General features: G+C 48.7%; 1 protein-coding gene across 9 annotated transcripts in view; it reads right to left on the reverse strand.

Annotated features, from left to right (window-relative positions):
* The window catches only part of KDM4A (lysine demethylase 4A), a 40,968-nt gene extending 22,866 nt beyond the window's left edge, over nucleotides 1–18,102 (reverse strand). The window contains exons 1-11 of one of the 9 annotated variants that reach the window (XM_055586123.1): nucleotides 17,950–18,102; nucleotides 15,520–15,696; nucleotides 14,688–14,863; nucleotides 12,200–12,314; nucleotides 10,622–10,815; nucleotides 8,497–8,546; nucleotides 7,691–7,794; nucleotides 7,170–7,307; nucleotides 6,222–6,472; nucleotides 5,326–5,525; nucleotides 4,087–4,463 (exon numbers count right to left, since the gene is read on the reverse strand). In XM_055586123.1, the coding sequence (XP_055442098.1) occupies nucleotides 4,087–4,463; nucleotides 5,326–5,525; nucleotides 6,222–6,472; nucleotides 7,170–7,307; nucleotides 7,691–7,794; nucleotides 8,497–8,546; nucleotides 10,622–10,815; nucleotides 12,200–12,314; nucleotides 14,688–14,863; nucleotides 15,520–15,657 (1,743 nt within the window). In that variant the 5' untranslated portion in view covers nucleotides 15,658–15,696; nucleotides 17,950–18,102. The other 8 variants (XM_055586122.1, XM_055586124.1, XM_055586127.1 and 5 more) reach the window with 8 other exon arrangements.
* Between the last annotated feature and the right edge of the window lie 1,574 nt (nucleotides 18,103–19,676).

Genomic DNA, 19,676 nt, shown 5'->3' on the forward strand with positions numbered 1-19,676 from the left:
CGGCAGGACAGCGGTGTGAGGCACCAAGAAACAGTAGAATGGCATTTTATGTCATGCATATATTACGATTAAAAACCCTCTCGCAGCCATCCCCTTATCTCCTGCCTCTGCTGGAAACCACAGCACTCGCTCCTGTCAGAGCACCCCCATTATCTTCCATCACCCCCTCTTCAACACAGGCCCACTCGGTAGGCTGCCACTGTCTTCCATGCTCTCATCCCTTGCTCTGCACACACGACCCTCTCCTAGTTCTCCAAACCTCTGGCTCTCTCTTCTCATTGTCCTTCTCCTTCCCGGGCCTTCCACCTCTACCCACACTGCGAAAACTGCTCTACACGCCCCACCGGGGAGCTCTTCCACACCCACCAACACCCTCCAGGTGGAGAGGATTCCCCCATCTACCCATCTCGGGCGTGTGTATGCACATCTCCACAGCCTGCCACACAAGCAGGTGGCATTTAGCATGCCCCAGACAGAACTCACGTCCAGAGCCACACTCAGATTCCCCTTCACTTTTCCTGTGACTTTCACCCGCCACAGACACACCCCCGTCCATCCGGTAAGTAACACAAGCCAGAATCCCAGGTAACCGCATGGTGCCCTCCCACTCCTACCTTCCAAGTAGCGGCCCCAGACCCCCACCCCCCACCACACAGCTCAGGTTCTTACCATCTCTCAGATTAAGAAGCAGGTTCCAAACTGATTTCCCTATTGCAAACCTTTTTTCTCCCCTCCTGTCCTCAAGTATTTAATTATAAAAACAACATGGTATTCATAAAAAGTATTCAAACAATTTATAAACGCAGGAAGTGAAAATCATCCATAATCCCATCTTAAAGAGAATCTCTACTGTTTCTAATTTTGCTTCCTTCTTTCCCAAAAAACCTTTACATTGCTTCCAAGATGATCTTCCGAAACATCAACGCAAAGCTAAAAGAACACTTCACAGACAGTCCGAAGAACAACTGACAGAGCTTCTTGAGTCAGTGACAGGGGGTCAGAAGGGCACAGCCCTAGATCAAGGCAGAATTAAGACATATAATAAACAAATGTCAGGTGTAAGACTAATTAAATGTCGATTCAAACAAACCTACTGTCAAATACATTTTGTTTAGACTACTGGGGAAACTGATTGCGAACTGAGTATTAGATGATGCTAGAAAATTTTTGTAATTTTGTTAAGTATAATACCAGCATGGTGATTAAAACACACCCACATTTTTCAGAGATACACATTGAAGCAGGAAGGAAATTACATGACATCCATGTCATGATTTGCTTGCTATATAATACTTCAGGAAATTAAAAGGACAGATGAAGCATATGAGGCTTCCAAAATATTAACCGTTAGATCTCGGTGATGGTGATGAGTATTTGTGGTTTGCTGTATTACTCCATATGTATCTTTGTGCATCAAAAAAAAAAGAAAAAGACATGTTACAGAAATTTTCACTCTCCAAAGACACACGCCCGGTAAACTTCCACTGCCCCCTCGCCCTGTCCCTGAAGTCAAGTCTCAGAGAACAGGCAGAGGTCTAGGACGGGCCTCCTGACACCCTCCAACCACACCTCCCAAGGCCCTCTTGTCCTACTGAGACCAACAAAACCACTGTGGACCCCAACCTGCCCTGATGCTGGCGTGAGCCTCAGCTCCAAAGAGAACCCTCTCCCCCACCAGACTCACACTCCTGCTAACCTCCTTCTCCTGCCGTCCCTGACCCCTTACCCCAACCCCAGGCCGAGCTGCACACTTCCACCACGTGTGCTGCGATGCAGATCACCAGGGACTAGGACTCCCTGCTCGCATCTGTCTGCTGGCCTCGACGACGAGCTCCTTTGAAGGTACCGTCCTAGCCCAGAGCAGGCACACAAACCATTACAGGGTAAAGTGAAGAGGTCAAGCAGCCGAGACATATCAGTGACTCTGAAGTAGTTCAAAGACGCTAGCATATCAAGGTGGGAGGTGGTAGAGATGGCAGGTGACGAGAGGAGAAAAGGTGTTCAGGCTGCAGCCAAGAGGCCCATACACAAGCGAAAAGGAATCAGGAAGACACACAGTGGTTTGGGAGCAGGGGTCACACAGAGAGGCGTGTTAAGAGAGAAGCCTCCTCTCCCAGCATGTTTCCATGGGAGGAGTCCTGGCTTTGGCTTCAGTGGGATCTGCCTCTTACAGAGGGACCACACTGCTGCCTGTGTGCACAACACGCCGAAGGACACAGATTGGGACTTGTCTGTCCCTGTGGGGGGGGCCTGAGCGGTCCAGGGCTGCCTGTGACCACATGGGTCATCTCTCTAACTGAGGGTAAACAAGCAGCAGGGCTACTTGGCCACGGGTCAAAAACCACTCTCCTCAACCATTTTAACTGGTGACAAAGTGGCATTCTGAGCTCCATATGCCCACGTCCTGTATCCAATTTTACGGGTTCCTAATTTGGGAGAGAAAAAAAAAGGGCTGTTATTTATTTACTGCCCTGCTACCACCTAAAAAAAACCCAACCCTAGAAAAAACTTGACTCCATGGTAAGATTAATAATATATAATTAATAACTATATATATATTAATATATGGGCTCAATACTGTAAAGTATTTACTCTCTAGTACGTCCTTGCTATTGTTAGCAGCTTCTGTGGTTGCACATCAGGAGGACAGTCCACAAGGACAGTGTGGCCTGCGCAGACAGCAAGATGCACAAGAGCGCACAGAGCTTTGTGAAACAACGACTGGGATGCTGCCACGAGGAACAGAAGGGGCTCTGCTTTCCAAGGGGAAGAGCCCTCGCTTGTAGAAGTGACCACAGTAGAGCAGGGATCGGGGGTCAGAGGCAATGGGAAAGCAGGGAAGGAGACACAGGGGTCACTGGCTCACCAGACTGCACCACGCGTGAGAGGGAAGGGGGACTCCACATGGAGAAACAGCATCTACAGAAACTGAGCCTGAGATGCAGAAAAAAAACAGAAAGAAAAATCATACGGGTGTTAAAGACAAGAGGCAAACTAACCACAGAAACGCACTGCTGAAAAATTAGGAGAATTTGAATATGGATAAAGCATTAGTACTTCAGGCAAAGAAAAGATAAAGTCAGCACGTCAAATGTTAATACACAGAGATAATGCACGCACACCGGGATAATGCGTGCACACAGTGGGGCTCGTGACAGTATTCTGTTTGTGTATACAATGCTTTGGAATAAAAACTTCAGAGGAGAATGGATACACACGTATGGCTGAGTCGCTCTGCTGTCCAGCTGAAACTGTCACAAGACTGTTATTCGGCTATACTCCAAAACAAAATGAAAAGTTTTTTAAAAAAGCAAATAAAAACGTCTAAAAGACAAATTTTCCAGAGGTGAAGGGAATAGGGAATCGGGGACAGCTTCTCTGTGCTCACTCCTACAATCTGTCAGTGGCCCCACCTCAACCCTCAGCCCAGATGCAACTTCACCACAGGCTATGAGGCTGGAGAGAGAGGTCTCCTGGGCAGGCCTGAGTGGGGCTGTACCCAACGTGGCCCTGCTGTACCCCACGCAGACTCACCAAGCGCCTTTCTACACAGAACAAACAGAAAACACAGCTTCTGGCAACAGCATGTTCTGGGAGGAAGCCTGAGCAAACATGTCCCTGTTGACGGCTCTGGGATTCATCCTGGTCTCCAAAGGGATGCTGGCAGCGGTGTTATACTAGGAGGGGGAGGATGAACACGGGAAGCGGCCGGGAAACTCCCAGGGCAGCCCAGGGTAAGAAAGGCCACGTCATTCCAGCCCTCACACGCCAGGCTGCAAACACTGCTGCTCTAACCCTGCGCCCCTAAGGCCAGGAGGGTCAGAGCATGTGCCCCACTCAACTGAAGATCCACTGAGGGTGGCCAGGGAAGCCGCAAAGCCATTCTTTGGAGCAACAGTCACGTAGAGATAACAGGGGGAAAAAAAAAAAAAAAACCGTCCCAGCAAAAAACAAGCTAAAGAGACCCAATGCCACCTGGCTTTTGCTTGACACAACTGCAGACTGGAGGTCCATCCTGAGGGTCTCCTCTTGCCACTGGGGGCCCTGCAGGAGCCCACCCCCAGTGGCCCACCCCAGCGCCCATACCTCAGCCAATTCCCTCTCACTGATGCTCCGGGGGCCGCCCCCTTTCTTCCTGGCGCACGGCTCTCCTGAAGGGACCCTGCCATCCCCTTTGGCATAGCTGTGAACAGTGAGGACTCCGGTCTGCCCTTGGGCTCGGCAGGACAGAGGCTCGCTGGTTTCAGAATCGGAAGAAACAGAATCCTGTGAAGAACCGGAGCCCAGGCTGGAAGACAATTTCTTTTTGGAGCCTGAGAAGACGAAGCGTCCCCCAAGAGAAGCTGGGTTCACAGAAAGGTCCAAGACAGCCGCTTCGTGCTCCTCTTCCTCGTCCTCGTCGTCCTCTTCCAGCTTGACGTTTTTAAGCTCTTCAAATTTAACTTCAGTGGAGTCAGAATAATCTGAAACACAAGACACGTTGGACGGAGCCCACTCCCTCCTGCACATCTCAACCCCGAGAGAGGGACACAGACCAAAGAACGTGGGTGCTGAGGAAGGCCTGGTTTCCAACTCTGGCTCCACCATAACAGGGGTCCCCTGCACGATCTGGGGCGAGCTGCCTCTGCCTCTCTGGGCCTCCGGTTTCCTCCTCTGTGATGTGAGGATGCTACCGCTTCCCAAGCCCGGCACACAGCACACGGCAGCTGTCCCTTCCCCAGAAGTCCCCTCAGCTCAGCAGAGACCCAGCGAGCCAGGCCAGGAAGTCTGCTCCATGGAAGAAGCTGGGCCCACAGTGCTGATGGCTCCCAGCGCACACCCGGAGCAATCCTGTCCACGCAGAGGTCCCCCAAGCTGGGCTTGACCCGAGGCTGACACCAGCTCCTTCCAGCTAAATCTACCCTTGATAACCGTCCGTGGGAAGGCTTTCAAACACGGTGCTGGAGCACGCCGTCCCTTCCTGAAATACCAATGGCCCCTCGGGCCCCCAGTGAGCAAGCTCTCAGATGGCAGGTAGGCAGTCCCCATGCTGTCTCATCCCACGTCTCAGGGAGCAGCTCCTGTGGCACACCTGTCTCCTCCCCTTCCCGCCCCCTGCTCAAATCACAGGACACCACGGCCAGCTCCCTCAGCAGCTGTGGGCCTTCCCCCACGTCCCTCCGTGACCCTGGGTGTCCCCACCCAGAGCGCTTCCCACACTCCGGTCACCATCTGCTCACAGGCCCACCTCCCTCATGTCATGCCTGCGACCCTGCAGTGACGTGGCATCCAACACAGAACAGAACGGTTAGGGCTATGGGGGAAAAAATACCACGACCAACTCACCTGGGAAGGTGAGGCTGTCCTCGACTTGGCACACGGAGCTGTGGGTGGGCCTCACGGGAGAGAGGGTGGCCTGGCACTCCACCATGTCGTACTGTCCGGAGCCCAGCTCCTCCTTGGGGAAGAGCTCGCTCTGACTCACCTCCTGCGGGATTTCAAGACAAACGCGGTGCCTCTTTGTCCCGATCCGGTGCTTAGCCAGGCTGCAAGGAGGAGGGCACACTTTTTAAGAGCCAGTGTGTATATCCGCTTACACAAACACATCCCCACGCAACCTGACAGGAGCCGCCAGAGCCTGCTTCACACTCTGGAGCCACCCAAGACCCGGGACCTCACGGCCCCGAGCCTGTTCCATCAAGTGTGATTAGGGATGTCGTCGCCCCACCTCACAGAGCCGACATGAGGCTCGGGAAAAGCTGTGCTGAGCATGCGCAGAACACCTGCATACAGCAGGTCCCCCCCGTGAACATTCCTCCTCTCTTCCCCACACAGCCCCGGGCGGGGGGAACTGCTGAGGACAGGTCCTCTGGCTGAGACACTGACGACACTGCCCCTTGCCCTCACCAGTCCCATTCCCTGCACCACTCTCTCCTTTATAAAAAACCCTCAAGCGGCAGCGAGAAGGTGGGCTTCTCTGGCTCTGAGGGAGCCACACCCCCACAGACATGTGAGCCTCCCTCCAGGTGACTGTGGCCCAAGGAGAGGTGCCATCACCTCTGCGTGCAGCCATGAGGAAGGGTCTGAATACCTGAGGATTCTGGAGCCTGCACCAAGAACCTTCCCTCAGCTGTGCTCATACACCCTGCTCAGAAGCAGCCCCTCAGCAGGTGAGGGGACCTACCAGACATTCCCCTACTCCACCCCACCCAGGCAGCTGGGCCCAGGGGCTGCGGGGTTACCTCCTCTTCAGGTCGCCCTCCTCTCCATCCTCCACCCCCTCCATCTCCTCCTCCTCTGGGCAATCCTCCTCCTTCCGGGCTCTCAGGGCCAGTTCACTCTCCTTAAGAAACTCGGCCGCTTCTGGCGTGGGCAGAGTGTGGTCGATGACGGTGCTGTCCTTCCCAGCTTTCCAGAGCTTGTATCTTTCTGGCTGGAACTTCCTCACAAACACGTCCATGGAGATCTTCACCATGTCCTTCCTGCAGGAGCACTGTCGCAAGGCGCCAGAGCGGTTCCAGGTGAGACCCTTCCCCAGCTCCCCCCACCCCCCTCTCCCACCTTCTCCCACCAAATGGAAAAAGAGAACAGTTTCAGGCTGAACTGTTTGGGTTCACAGGCTGAGGGCATCGCGTCCGTGCAGAGCCTTCACACATGAAAGGAAGCAGGAGAAAAGGCTGGAGGACGCATGGCACTGGGGCGAGTCAACTGGGACGCTAGCCAGGGTGCGTGGAGAACAGTTAAGAGACAAGGCTCAGCATTAAACCCGGGACGGTCAACGTCCACCTTCCCTCTGCCGTCTATTCAGGCCAGGACCTCGGCAGCAAGTCTACTCCCGGTCAAACGTCCAGCCTTGCTGCTTCCTTAAAGTAAAAGGGAAGCCCATCAGATTTCTCCTCGACGGCGAACACCCAGAGCGGCTAGAGCAAGAAACAGCACTGTGTGTGTGGGTGCAGTGTTAATGCCCAACGAACTCAAGCACGGAAACCTCGTTTTATACAACTCAAACCTAAACCAGTTTTTAAACATTCTCTGTGAACACAAGATGCTGGTACTTTTGCACATTCCCTGCCACTCCGTTTCTCAATTCCAGCAGCTCAAAGAAACACCAGCCAGTGTATCTAAGAAGGCTGGCTGGCTCAATCAGTTGTTTTTAGACACAGTTATTATGAAGGAAACAGTGGACTTACCAGCACAGCTTGTTTGCCATACTCGATCCACCGCCGGGTAGCAAAGTTGGTGGACTCGGCACAGTTGAAGCCATGGTTAAAGCCAGCATGGTAGCCGTAAGGGAAAGTGATCATAAATTCTCCGGCTTCCTGAGTCACCTGAACAAGAGCAAACAGTAAGCAGTTGAAGTAAAGGGCAGGAATGCTGGGCTCCAGCTCAGCCAGCACTCTGACCAGGGACAGGTCACAAAGCCACTGGGGTCTTAGCGTCTTCTGCGACATGCAAAGTCCCCGCACATCAGACACCATGACTGTAATTAATGACTCCTCTGGATTAACGCTGTTCAAGGGGGCTGGACCCTCCTCTGGCAGCAGGAAGGCGGCACCCACCTTTAATGCATTGAGATCAAAAGGTGACACAGATTAGTCCTGGCCCACACCTGGTACAGAGGAGCAAGTAGAATAAAGCTCCCTGTGAAACACACGCCAGAAAGAGTGGTTTCCGTGTAAGCCAAGGACTGCTGTGTGTGCAATCCGCTCACCTTGTCAAAGGGAATTCCGTATTTCTTCAGCATTAAAGGAGAAATCAAGGTCATCTTATGGCGGAGAAAAGCCTCACAGCTTTGAGCACTGCCTGGGAAAAAGCCTGTTTAATTGAAAACGGGTACAGTTAATACACGGCTCCACACTGGCTCTGTAACCCTGGAGTCACTTCACACAGCGCATCTCGTCTAAATGTTAGGAGGATGAATCACCAAGGTGATCGCCACAGATTATTCTAGCTCCAGGCCAGTCCTAGTTCTATGATGAGGCTCTGGACTGTCCCCGGTGTAATGGTCATCAAATCCTGCTTGCAGGATTGCCCTGGCAGCCTCTGTTCTCATAGAGTTTTAAAACTACTTAGAGCCTTTCTCCATTCACCAGGACCCTCAATCTTTTTAAGTAACACATCTAAGTACAAATGACAAGCGCTTGTGAAATAGTCTCTCTAGAGGTACAAATCTACTAGAGTCCACTTACAAGAACCAAAGCATGAGATGCAACTTTGACTTGACCAACTGGGGTTCTGGCAAAAGAACCAGATCCAAGGTGACCAGTACACTATCCCTGGTCAAACAAACCCATGCATGATGAAAGCAAGGCAAAGACAGTCTAACGCTTACTGAGCCCCTTCCTAGGACAAAGTGGGGAAAGGCTGTGATTTCAGCTGCTCTGAGATGTACCCAAACTGGCAGTCTGGCTCACCCCCCACATGTGGGCCTAAGAAAGGACCACTGACAGTGGACATCCGAGAGCCATGAGCGCAGCTCCCTGGCAGGTCTGACCCGGCCCACGGAGCGAACCATACCTTTGGCCAGGCGCTCCAGCCGCTTTCCATGCTCGGGCGGGACGGAGTACCTGTAAGCACACAGAAGCAGCGGCCACTGAGCAGAGGGCTGGCCCGGGAAGGGGCCCAAGGGCTTGTGCCCACTCTTAGAACAGCTTGAAATATCAGACTTTTCAACTTCCCGACCACAAGAACTAGAAAGGGATCTGGAGAAATGACGTATTAGACTGTCTGGGCACTGGAGTGGGAACCCACACTGAAGGGCAAGCGATTTTTATCTTTTATATTCATTAACAAGACGTTTATTCGATAGTTACCATGAACCAGGATTTATGGCACACACTCAACGTTGCTCTCCTTTATAGTGTTATTCATGCAATAAAACTTAAACAAAGAAAAAAAAAAAAGAGAGAGAGAAGGAGGATGGCATTAAAGTGCTCCTGGCAGAGCCTGAAAGGCTTAACTGGGATGGGATAGAGAGAAAAATGGGCAACAAGGTGACGATGGATTAGGTACCAGAGACCTGGCCCCCATCTGCTGAAGAGCCCATTTCCCTTCGTCTCCTCAACAGTGCACTGATTATCCAGTAGCCACTCACGCCTCCAACACTGTGGGTATCCAGACACCATAGGATTGCCCTTCATTAAGAAACAAAAGGAAAAACTAAAAAACACATAGAAGACTATTTAAAACTTTTGCAAAACTGTTAAAAACTTCATATTCAGGAACTCACAGTAAGTCTAGTTTACCTTTATAATGCGTTCTAAAGACTCCACAACAACAAAACCTTCCCATCCCAAATAGTTTTGTTATGAAACAAAACAGATGAGGAAACTATCACCTAAAGGGCTCTGGGATCCATCAGGCAACCCTGCACAGACGTCTCTGGAGGAACCACTTCAGGTGACCTAAAGAGTGTATGCAGTAACAAAGTCTAGTTTCAGGAACTTCAGAGTAAACATGGGGAAGACACAAAAGTTACTGACTCTAGATAGAAGTCTAGCTTCTAAGGAACTGGGTCAGTAGTCAGGGGGTAATCACTGGCTCAAAAGGGTTCCCCACCCCAAGACTGGAAACTGGAAAGGCATCTGACAGAACAAAAGAAAACCCCTGGGACAGGATGTGGCTGAAGAGGCTGGAAAAGGAATGGAGACAGACACAGCTTCCATGACTCCCCAAGACCTGGTCAGTGTCCCCTCCGGCCTCCTCGCACCTCCATCCTCATAATCGGCACCCAGAGCACAAAGGACTTCCTTTCTCTAGTTACTCAACACACTGCGTTCACTCCCAAGTCTTTGCACGTTGCTACAAACACCCAGACACGCTTTCCTATCCCCCCTCCTAACCCACCACCACCCCAACCAGCCACATCCTCATGTGCGAGGCCTCAGCTCGGCCATCACCTCTCCCAGGGGAGCCTTCTCTAGGCCCAGCGCTCATGTGCTTTCCTGTGTGGACCTACTGCACCCACTGTTCCCCATCACAGCTTTTCTCCCACTTTCTCTCTCTTGATCAGTCTCCTATCTGTGTGAGGGTGAGCGCCTCATCGGTCCTATGCTCTGTTGAAGGCACCACCTTCGCTGACGTGCTGAGATGGATGGGTGGGAGCAGGCAGACGAGAGGGCGAATCTGCCTCCCCAGCCACACTGCGGCTGCAATGAACAGCAGGGAGTGGATGCCGAGTGACCACGCGCCCCCTCGTGGGTTAGGCACACACTGCTGCTCACCAAATATTTTTTCCATGAGGAAAAGAAAGCTTTCTATCATCTGAAGGAGCGAATCCAGTCTTGGAAATCTGCCTCTAAGAAATGCCTCAGGCCTGTTCAGAAAAAGAAATCAGACAGCAGTGGGAGAGCTTGGGAGAGCCCCCGCGGCTCTCGGTGACTCAGCCACCTTCCGTTTCCACATGATGGGACTAGGTGCCCTGCCCTCTAAAACCTGCTGCTCCAAGGGCAGGGAGAGCCAAGGGCAGGGAGAGCCCCAGCACTCTAACAGCACCTCGCTGCTTCAAAGTCGGAAGAGAACGTAACACGCCAGTCCCACCCCGAGCCTGCCGAACCAGTATTTGTATTTTATCTCCATCCCAAGGTGGTCCATGTGCACACAGAGCTGACCAGCCTCGGTGCCAACTGCAGGCCGACTTTACCAGGACTTGGGCTCTCCGAAGTGCAGGTAATTGATGCTGTACAAGTCCATGTCTTCGGTGTGCCAGGCAAAGGATGTCTTCCACATGCCGAAGTACAGGTACGGGGTGTTCACACCCTCGATGGTGATCCCACTCTCCTTTTCCACCAAGTCCAGGATGGTTCTCAGCCGGCCAATATTCCACTCATCTACATGCTGCAGAGGATGTTAGATTGAATAAAAACTGAGGCTCTGAACTCACCAATTGCAGAGCAGGTCACAGGTGAGCTGTCACCTGTAACAAGGGTTTGGCATACTGTTGAGACTGTGTGGACATAAGGCCCACAGCACCTCTCACTCGCTGCTCAGAGCTGCCACTGGAATTGATGCCATTATGCCCCCAAAGAGCGAAGCAACACTGAACACTAGTAAGTGAAAGAGGAGAAAGGGAGGTGATAGCCACCTGTTCTAAACCCAAGATGAACAGTTTGCACAGAACCCAAATAAACTTAGGTCAAAAGAGGAAAGACCTCTCAAATCACAACAAATACAAAGCATGGGAATTTACTAATTTGTGACTTGCCTGGCCCTTATTTCCACTGGGCAGTGTCTTCAGTAAAAAGTCTACAGTGTTACCCTGAGTTAAAAAGGTCATCAGAAGCCCACCTCCTGTAAAGACGTTCTGGATTTATGCCTACAAGCTTCTCTTCCCACCACCCAAAAAAGTGATCATCAACAGCAAAATTGGAATCCACTTTTTAAACGCCTTCCTTCAAATAATTTACAAAAACAATAATCTGAGTGATAATCCCTGAAACACTCTACAGATTTTTCAAATCATCCTAAAACGGTCCCAAATAGCCCTTTTGCACCACATGTAAGGCTGTCCAAAACCACTATATCCTAAGCCAATGCAATTCGTTAAAAGACAGCTTTTTCTATAGACTCTTGTTGGAAGATTCTCAAAATCTAAATGTTTCTTTTCTTAAATATATACCCCTTTCATTATATTAGTCAGTGATTTTTTTTTCACAGAAACCACATCGCCCTCCCCAACATTTCATTTACTGTGATCCCACCCTCTCTAGAACTCATCAGAGCTACCACCCACAGACTATTCTAATGGCCCTTGCAAAGAACACCATATCATCCAATTCACATGTAGAGTGGGAGAAATAAAATTCAGTCACATGCAAAACTACCCCCGGTTAAGCGAGCACAGCCCAGTCAGCTGGCGGTGGACCACCCTTTTGTGCAAACACCCATTCAGCAAAACAGCTTTTAGGGGAACGTCTCTGGCAATCCAGTGGTTAAGAATCAGTTCTCCCAATGCAGGGACCCAGGTTCAATCCCCAGTCAGGGAACTAGACCCCACACGCTGCAACTAAAGATCCTGCATGCCACCACCAAGAATGAAGATCTTGTGAGATGCGACTAAGACCTATGCAGCCAAATAAAGAAAATGGTAAAAAAAATAAAAAGGAAAAAAAAACAAAACAGACAAACAGCTTTTAGGTGTCTATTGCATGCTGGGCAGATGAAAATGGTATCAAATCACAAAACTACAAAAACGCTGCATAGAGATTCCAGTGACTTTCACCTTTTCATAGAGAGTGCCATTCACATCTGCACCATAGATTGGGGGATTGAACGTGAGATTTTTCCAGTATTTCCGTTCAAGCTCTTCAAATTCACTATAGCGTGGGGTACAGTACCTTTCAAAAGTGGGAAAAAAAAAAAAAGGGGGTTAGCCACTCATAAGAGACTAAATTCATCAGGCATTATGGATAGCACAAGACACAATCCCCTGTTCCTGGGATAGCAAGACATTTCAAATGAACAAGATATAACCTTGGCCTTCAAGGTTCCACTAACTCCCTCAACCTCCCTTCTGTGGGAAGCAGGCCCAAGGAAGGTAACATACACGGAGATGTAAACCCATCTTCCTTAAGAATGCTATCCTCCACTCTTTTAAAAGACCCTACTAAAACTACTCCCTGCTCCACTCAGAAGTGGCCTGGCCACCCAGGGGGAAAACAGGCTTACAAACTTGTGAGAACCAACAACTGCAAATCCCTGTGTATCCACAGACAACCAAAAACCCGCCCACACATGGAGAGGTGAGGCCCTGGAACAGCAGTCACTTCCCTGCACTCTAAGGAAGTGTCTCCAAGAGGGCTCACTTGAATTGTCTCTGCTGCATTCCCACCATCCTATGCAGTGTGGCTAACATCCAACAAATAACCATGCCTGAAAACAAAATAGTTTAATAAAAATATAAAATAGTCCTAAAAACATAAAAACAGGTTTTTGCATTATCAAATGTTCCATTGAGCGAAATACAAGTATATACATATGCTCAAACACACACACACACACCCTATCCATATGTATCTCCACATAATACTGTTAAAAATATCTATATTCTTTAGCTCAATAAAATCACATACTGAGAACTTATTCCAAAATAAACTTTTTAAAAATTCAAACCACTTAAAAAGTATTACACAATTTAAAGAGTAACGTGTAAACCTAGTATTTGAAAATACACAGTATAACTCGGCAAAAAAAATATATATATGATAAGGAATGGAAGACCAAACTGAAATTGTGTGGAGATAATGAGGTTAACTGGGGGGTAAAAAAACAATCTTACTTTAAATGCTGCCTTACATTTTGATGTCAACCTAATGAATAATGAAGTTTAGAACTCTGAAGTTCCCTTTAAATACAAATAGCTACTTCCAACTGATCTGCTTTATAAATTTAGGTTGTTACCTACTGGATTTTCTTAAAACTGGCTGATCATGCAGACAGAAATCAAGGGTAAGAACTGGTTGTATTTCAGATGAAGAGAAAAGACACAAGACTGACTGATTTAAGAACAGATATCCTGAAAGGCAAGGCCTACTATATGTTAATGAGAGGAGACTAGAAGACCAAGGGGGCAGGCAGGGACTGAATGAGACCAACCCCAGGAGAAACAAAGCAAGTGTGCCTGGCCCAGTGCAGAGCTAGGAAGCAGACACGAACGACGACACAGGCTCATATCTGTGGAGCACAGCACACTGCTTCAACAGGCTTTTACACAGATTCTCTAATTAGACAGCAGGTTGGCCAGCAAAGGAGATGCTTTTAAGAGTTAGGCTGCCAGGAAAACTGGGAGCCCACATTCAGAACTGTGATAAGTCCAAGGAAAAGAGGCAGAGCACAGATGGAGCAAGAGTAAGACCTGATGTGAGATAACAAAGCACTCTAAGTGTGAAGCCTGGCGAGCTGAGGCTCTCCCTGGGGCTTCTCCACGGCCAAGCCGGAGCCGGAGGCACAAAACATCTGACCGGCTGAAGCCAATTCAGCCGTGTGCGGACCAAAAAGGACTCAGGAGAAAAAGTGAGGAGAGGGGGAGGGACGAATCCCTTATGGAGCCTCAAAATGAAGAGACACAAGGGAAAGGAGAAGATTCAAGCAAGAGGATAAGAATGACTAGTCAGTCCAACAAGGGGAATGCACAATTCATTCTCTGTAAATCTGAGGTCAAATGAGAGCGAAATTATTAAAAACAGCACAGAAAAACAATGGAAAACAGCGGACCTAAACAAGGACGCTTCCAACAGAGACAAGAATGTACCAATGATCGTGGAGTGACAGAAAACAGCAAACAGCTTGTTTACTCACCTTTGGTTAATGTCATAGAAAAAATGAGATAGGTAGTGATTAAAGACAGAAGGACCCAGAAGGAAGAGATTAACTTACTCTACCGAGGCCACTTTTTGATAAGTGGGTGTTATCGATACATCTGGCCAGAGCGCCTCTGAACCAACTAGAAGTTTCCCCTTTGCAACCTTGCAAATGATTAAGTCCTACTTTTGAAGGAAAAGCAATGGGATTACTCTATGTATAAACATAGACGAGTTTAGACTGTGACTGTGTACTGAGAAGAGAAATGTTTCCGTGCAAAGAACAGCAAAGGAGACAGAGAAAAGCAGGAGCTGAGCAAAGGGGACTTCAGTAGGATGGCAGCAGTCTTGAAGACCACTCTGCCCGCGAAATGTAAGGTCCCGATGCTAAAAGGAACGTGCCTCACTCACTTATCACTGTTGGCTATCTTGCGGAACTCTCGCACAGTCATGGCCTTCTTCTGTATGTTGTACTGAGTAAAGAGGCCAGACTGCCCCGTCACCAGCTGCTGGATGGGGGCAGGAATAACCAGGTCATCGATATCATCATAGGAGGCTCGTGGCTTCCACTCCTTTGGAGGAACAACCTGTAGGGAACACAAGGAACAAAGAGATCAGAAACCTGGCAAGCATGATCAGAGTCCACGAAGTGTGCAGGCCAACAGCTGATTTTACTAGAAAGTCACGTGGATTTAACCATGCTCACTCAAACACGACAAAAGTCACACTGTCAAGCTAGCCCTGATCCAGTTCTGCTACCAACTAGCTGCCTAGACGCAATGACCTAAAGTAAGGAATATTCATTCATTTTCAGCCTCAGAATATTATCTGGGCACCAAGAGAGGAGGTTGAAGAGTTGATTTTCTCTCAATCTAACAGAAAGTTCATATGGGAAGCCAAATTACTATGAGAGTGCAGAATGAGAGGGAAACCGAGAAAGAGAGGGAAATCGAGAAAGAGAGAAGTTGAATTGATAACAACACCCTCTCCACCAAGAGATGGAAGCACCGCAGCAGCTGGCCCTGGGACACTGGCTCTTTCCCTCCCTTTTAAAGATTCTCAACAGCTCTCCTCTAACCTAAAAAAGAGATGTTTCAGATGTTAACGAAAGGAATTAACTTGTAAATAGGACAGCATATATTCAACTACCACCCCACTTGCCTTTCAGTAAAACTGTTCTTCAAGGCTTCATTTAGGAAAAATCTTACTGCCGCCCTCAGTCCCAAAGGCCTCCACCCCTCACCTTAGCCAGCCCAGCCCGATGAGCTCCTTGGGATTCAATATAAGCAATGTAACGACTGAAGTTTCGGAACTCCTCCATAGTCGGGTAGAAGGTCATTATCCGAGCACTGGGATTCAAGGTTTCAGATTCAGAAGCCATCTTCCCTCCTTTTTGAGGTCACTTTGGTCAGGCAGGAATCTGAAGACATACATTAAGAGCATAAAATTATACAAGATGTAATTAAGACTGAATGCTGGGAATGTCAGTGCTGAAAACAGTGAAAGAGGAAGAAAGTCTGCAGCACCAAGAAGACCTCACACCTGGAATCTGCCAGGGGCAGGTTATTTAAATGAGTAAGATAAATGGATAGAAAAGGTTCTGCTTAAATGATTCTGATGTATCAAAATTGCATGTCTTCAAACCTCATTTAATGGAGACATTGTCTCAACTAAAAAAGGGAAACTAATTATTTGGTTGTTGGTCTCATTTGACAAAGCAGCTGCCCCGCCCATCTTTACAGCTGCTCCCTAGTTCATACTTGGCTAATTAATTCTAAGTATTCAACTTAATATACTACAACCTGATTTTTTTTTTTTAATAAAAATCTATCTACGGACTTCCTTCTAAGTCACAGATTTCAAACAGGATTCTAGATTCTTAAGAAAAGTTACTTAGCTACAAGATTACAAAGTTAAAGGGCTAAAAAGCATCCTGATATTAGTAGCCAGAGCTATGATTTTTAAAACCCTTAAATGAAATTGTTCTCATAGCTACACCTAAATGCAGTTTCAGCACAGTTACATGAAATCAAGGTAGAGACGAGTTCAATTGCACTGTACCCAGAACTCAAAGAACAAAATTAAAACAGGCAATAAACTGGTAGTACAGGGCAAACTTCATAACTGACTGGAGGTGAAATAAATACTACTTTGTTTTTAGATGAGGCCTTCGGCTAAGTGGGTGCATCCCCACTGCCTGGTAACACAATAGACTATTTCAACTGAATAAGAACCAAGCATACCAGCTAAAAACAGTCAGTTTAGAAGCAAAAAACTTATGTCCTTTTCTTTACTCAATTCCCCCAAATCTCGGACCCAAAATCACGGCAGTTCATCTCCAAGAGTTCCCCTTGAGAGCTGGAGAGATCAGAAGGGGGAAAACTCCTCCAACATACTAACAATCTAGTGAAAGACTAGGAAGACAGCATGGAGCAGAACTGTCTAAGGTAGGAGAGAAGACAAGTCCCAGAACCCGCATCTCTCCAGCTTCCATTTCCTGGTGCTTTTATGCATCTCGACAAACTGTGCACGGCAGGTATACTGTAATCCCTGTTTTACATACCAGGAAATTTACCCAAAGTCCTGCAATGCATTCCCAGTGCTCCATTTCTCTGTGCTGCCTACATCATAATCTCCACTTAATCTAAGCCCTTTGCAAGGGCAGATCCAAGTGTAAAGGAACCTCAAGTTTTATGCAATCTTGAAGACCCCTTTTCTAAGAAAAGAATACAAAGTATCTTACTTTTGCAAATTTTACAAAAACATATAAATCATGTGAACACAGTGTTAGGCCCCATCCCAAAGCCTCCAAAGCCCCACAAGAGGCTTCATTTGCCTCTGGCCCATCTTTGTATACCCAAAACCTAGAACAATGCACGACACAAGAGTACACACTCAATAACTGTTGAACAACCGATTTCCTTGCTCTTACATCATCTGCTCATTCCCTTTCTTCTACTCTAGGATCCCCTTCCCTCAATCTATTCCCTCGGGAAAGCTCCTGTTCCTTGACACCTTCCTTCCCCCACCCAGCAACAAAGCCTTGTGGTTTAAAAGAGCACTGCCCCAGAATTAAAACAACTCTGAATACAGATCTAGTCTCTGCCATTTATCCGCTGTGTGACCTTGGCTGTGTAAATTGCCCGAGTCTCAGTTACTCCTCCTGTAAAATGGGGATCCCAACCTCCTTACCCCGCAGGGTTGCTGTGATTAACTCAGATGATGCAAGCGAAACGCTAAGCACTAGGCCTGGTACTTATCAACTCAGTAAAGGCAGCTATTAGTAACTATCTCAAACTCCCGCTCCCTCCCCTCGCATCGGATCCCGCAGGGATCGCTCCCAAGGTAGCCCCCGCGCTTCCAAGGTTTCCGAAGCTCACCCCGTAGACGTCCGGGCCCTCCCGGCCCCGCCGCCTAGGCGAGTGAGGCCGGGCCGCAGGAAGAGAAAATAAGGCCCAGTAGACCCGCCCACCCTTCCCGACGCCCATTGGCCAAAAGAGATTGGAACGGGCCAATCTCAGGGCTCATTTTAGAAGCGCCTGCTTCCATTGGTCGAAAGCTATGCCTATCACTCACCGCAGAAGGCCGCTTTTCGCCCCTCCCCCACCGACGATCACGGTCAAGGCTACAGAAGCAACAAATCTAAAGGATTCAAAAACCCGGTAGTTCTTACTTAAAGCCCACTGCCCCAAAAGGGCTAAGGCTCGACTTCTGCTGTCACCACTAGCCGATCACCCTGCTTTTCCAGCCGGCGAAGGACGAGACTCCGCCTCCTCTAAAGTCGGTCTCTGCGCAGCCGCACAGCGCTTCACAAAGTCAACCAATCCGGGGGCCGCCATAAGCTTCAACCCGCCAATGAAACCGCTGTGAAGCCTCCCCAAAATCCAGGCGTATCAGTTTGCTCAGCCTATGAGCGCCGACTCGGGCTGTTGCCAGGAGGAAAAGTAGTACCACCCGGGACTGCGGCCACTGAGCATGTCGGCTGAGTCGCAGAGCCGGCCAATCGAAGGCGGGCTGCCCGTAGCTAGTCTGGACTTAAGACAGTTAGTTGAGTGCCTAGAAATGGGATCGTTGGCCAGAGTAAAGGCGGTAATGATGCCGTTGTAGGATGTTTCTAAAGGGTGGGTACAGTCTTTTGCGGGGTGAGTAGAACCCTTACCTAAAGTAAAAGTGCGCTTCGGACCCTTAGGGGTAGCTTCTGAGGTCAAAGAATTCCCGATTCGGTGACCAACCTGTCCCAGTTTGGGCAGCGCTGTCTCGGATTTTAAAACGCGAATCAAGGGTCTTGGGAACCCCCTCACTTGCCGGTAAACCGGAACATTTCTTGAAAGGAGCAGTTCCTAAGGGGAAAGGAGGTCTGAGGGTCATTAGGACAAGTTTTGAGGGCAAATGTCCTTAGGGTCATTAAAAAGCTGTTCTTCAAAAAAAAAAAAGCTGTTCTTCAGTAAGCAGAGATTTGGGGGTCATTAGGAGTAGCTCTTGGGGAGGAGGGAGAAGATGCTGGAAGTCATTAGACACACTTGTGGAGGGTGAGGAGGATTCCTGGAAGTCATTAGGAACTGTCCCTTGAGGGGTCGTGAGTCACCCTAAGGAGCCCCACATTGTCAGGGGTGATGGGGAAGGAAGCAGCTAGGACACTCTGATAGGTCAAATAGAAAAGTAGAATGCTCTCAACCTGAGTTATTAAGATGTACAAAATTGCCCCCAGATGAGTAGGTCTGTGGTGCACTGAAAAGAGCTGTGAAGTCAGATCTGTGTTCAAACTACTCGCTCCTCTGAGGTTGGGTTTTCACATCACTAAAAAGGAAAAGGTAATATCTGCCTTGCAGGATTGTTGTAAAGATGAGAGTTAATATATGCTGGCAAAAAGGATGGTATTAGGTAGAATGGAATGGACGTAGAGCAATTGTGATTTATACCCTGGAGCTGTGGAGAAGGAGATGGCAACCCACTCCAGTACTCTTGCCTGGAAAATTCCATGGATGGGGGAGCCTGGTGGGCTGTGGTCCACGGGGTCACAAAGAGTCAGAAGCGACTGAGCGACTTCACTTTCTTTCTTTCTATAGTTCCTTTTGGAGAAGGAAATGGCAACCCACTCCAGTGTTCTTGCCTGGAGGATCCTATGGACGGAGGAGGTCTATGGGGTTGCAAAGAGCCGGACACGACTAAGCAACTAACACACACACACACACACACACACCCTGGGACTGGTTATGTCCTCCCCCCCCCCCACCCCACCCTCTCCCTAAAAAAGCAGAGTTATTTCTCAAAAAAAGACGAGGGAATGACTTTTGAGTAGGCAACCAATAGCCTTTCACAACAGTTATAAAGGTTTTCTCTCTTGACCTACTGTGTTAGGTAACAGATTATATTGGTTAGCTCAGAAAATTGCTAAAAGTC

Source organism: Bubalus kerabau, chromosome 6, assembly GCF_029407905.1.
Source record: "Bubalus kerabau isolate K-KA32 ecotype Philippines breed swamp buffalo chromosome 6, PCC_UOA_SB_1v2, whole genome shotgun sequence".
Classification (NCBI taxonomy): Eukaryota; Metazoa; Chordata; class Mammalia; order Artiodactyla; family Bovidae; genus Bubalus; species Bubalus kerabau.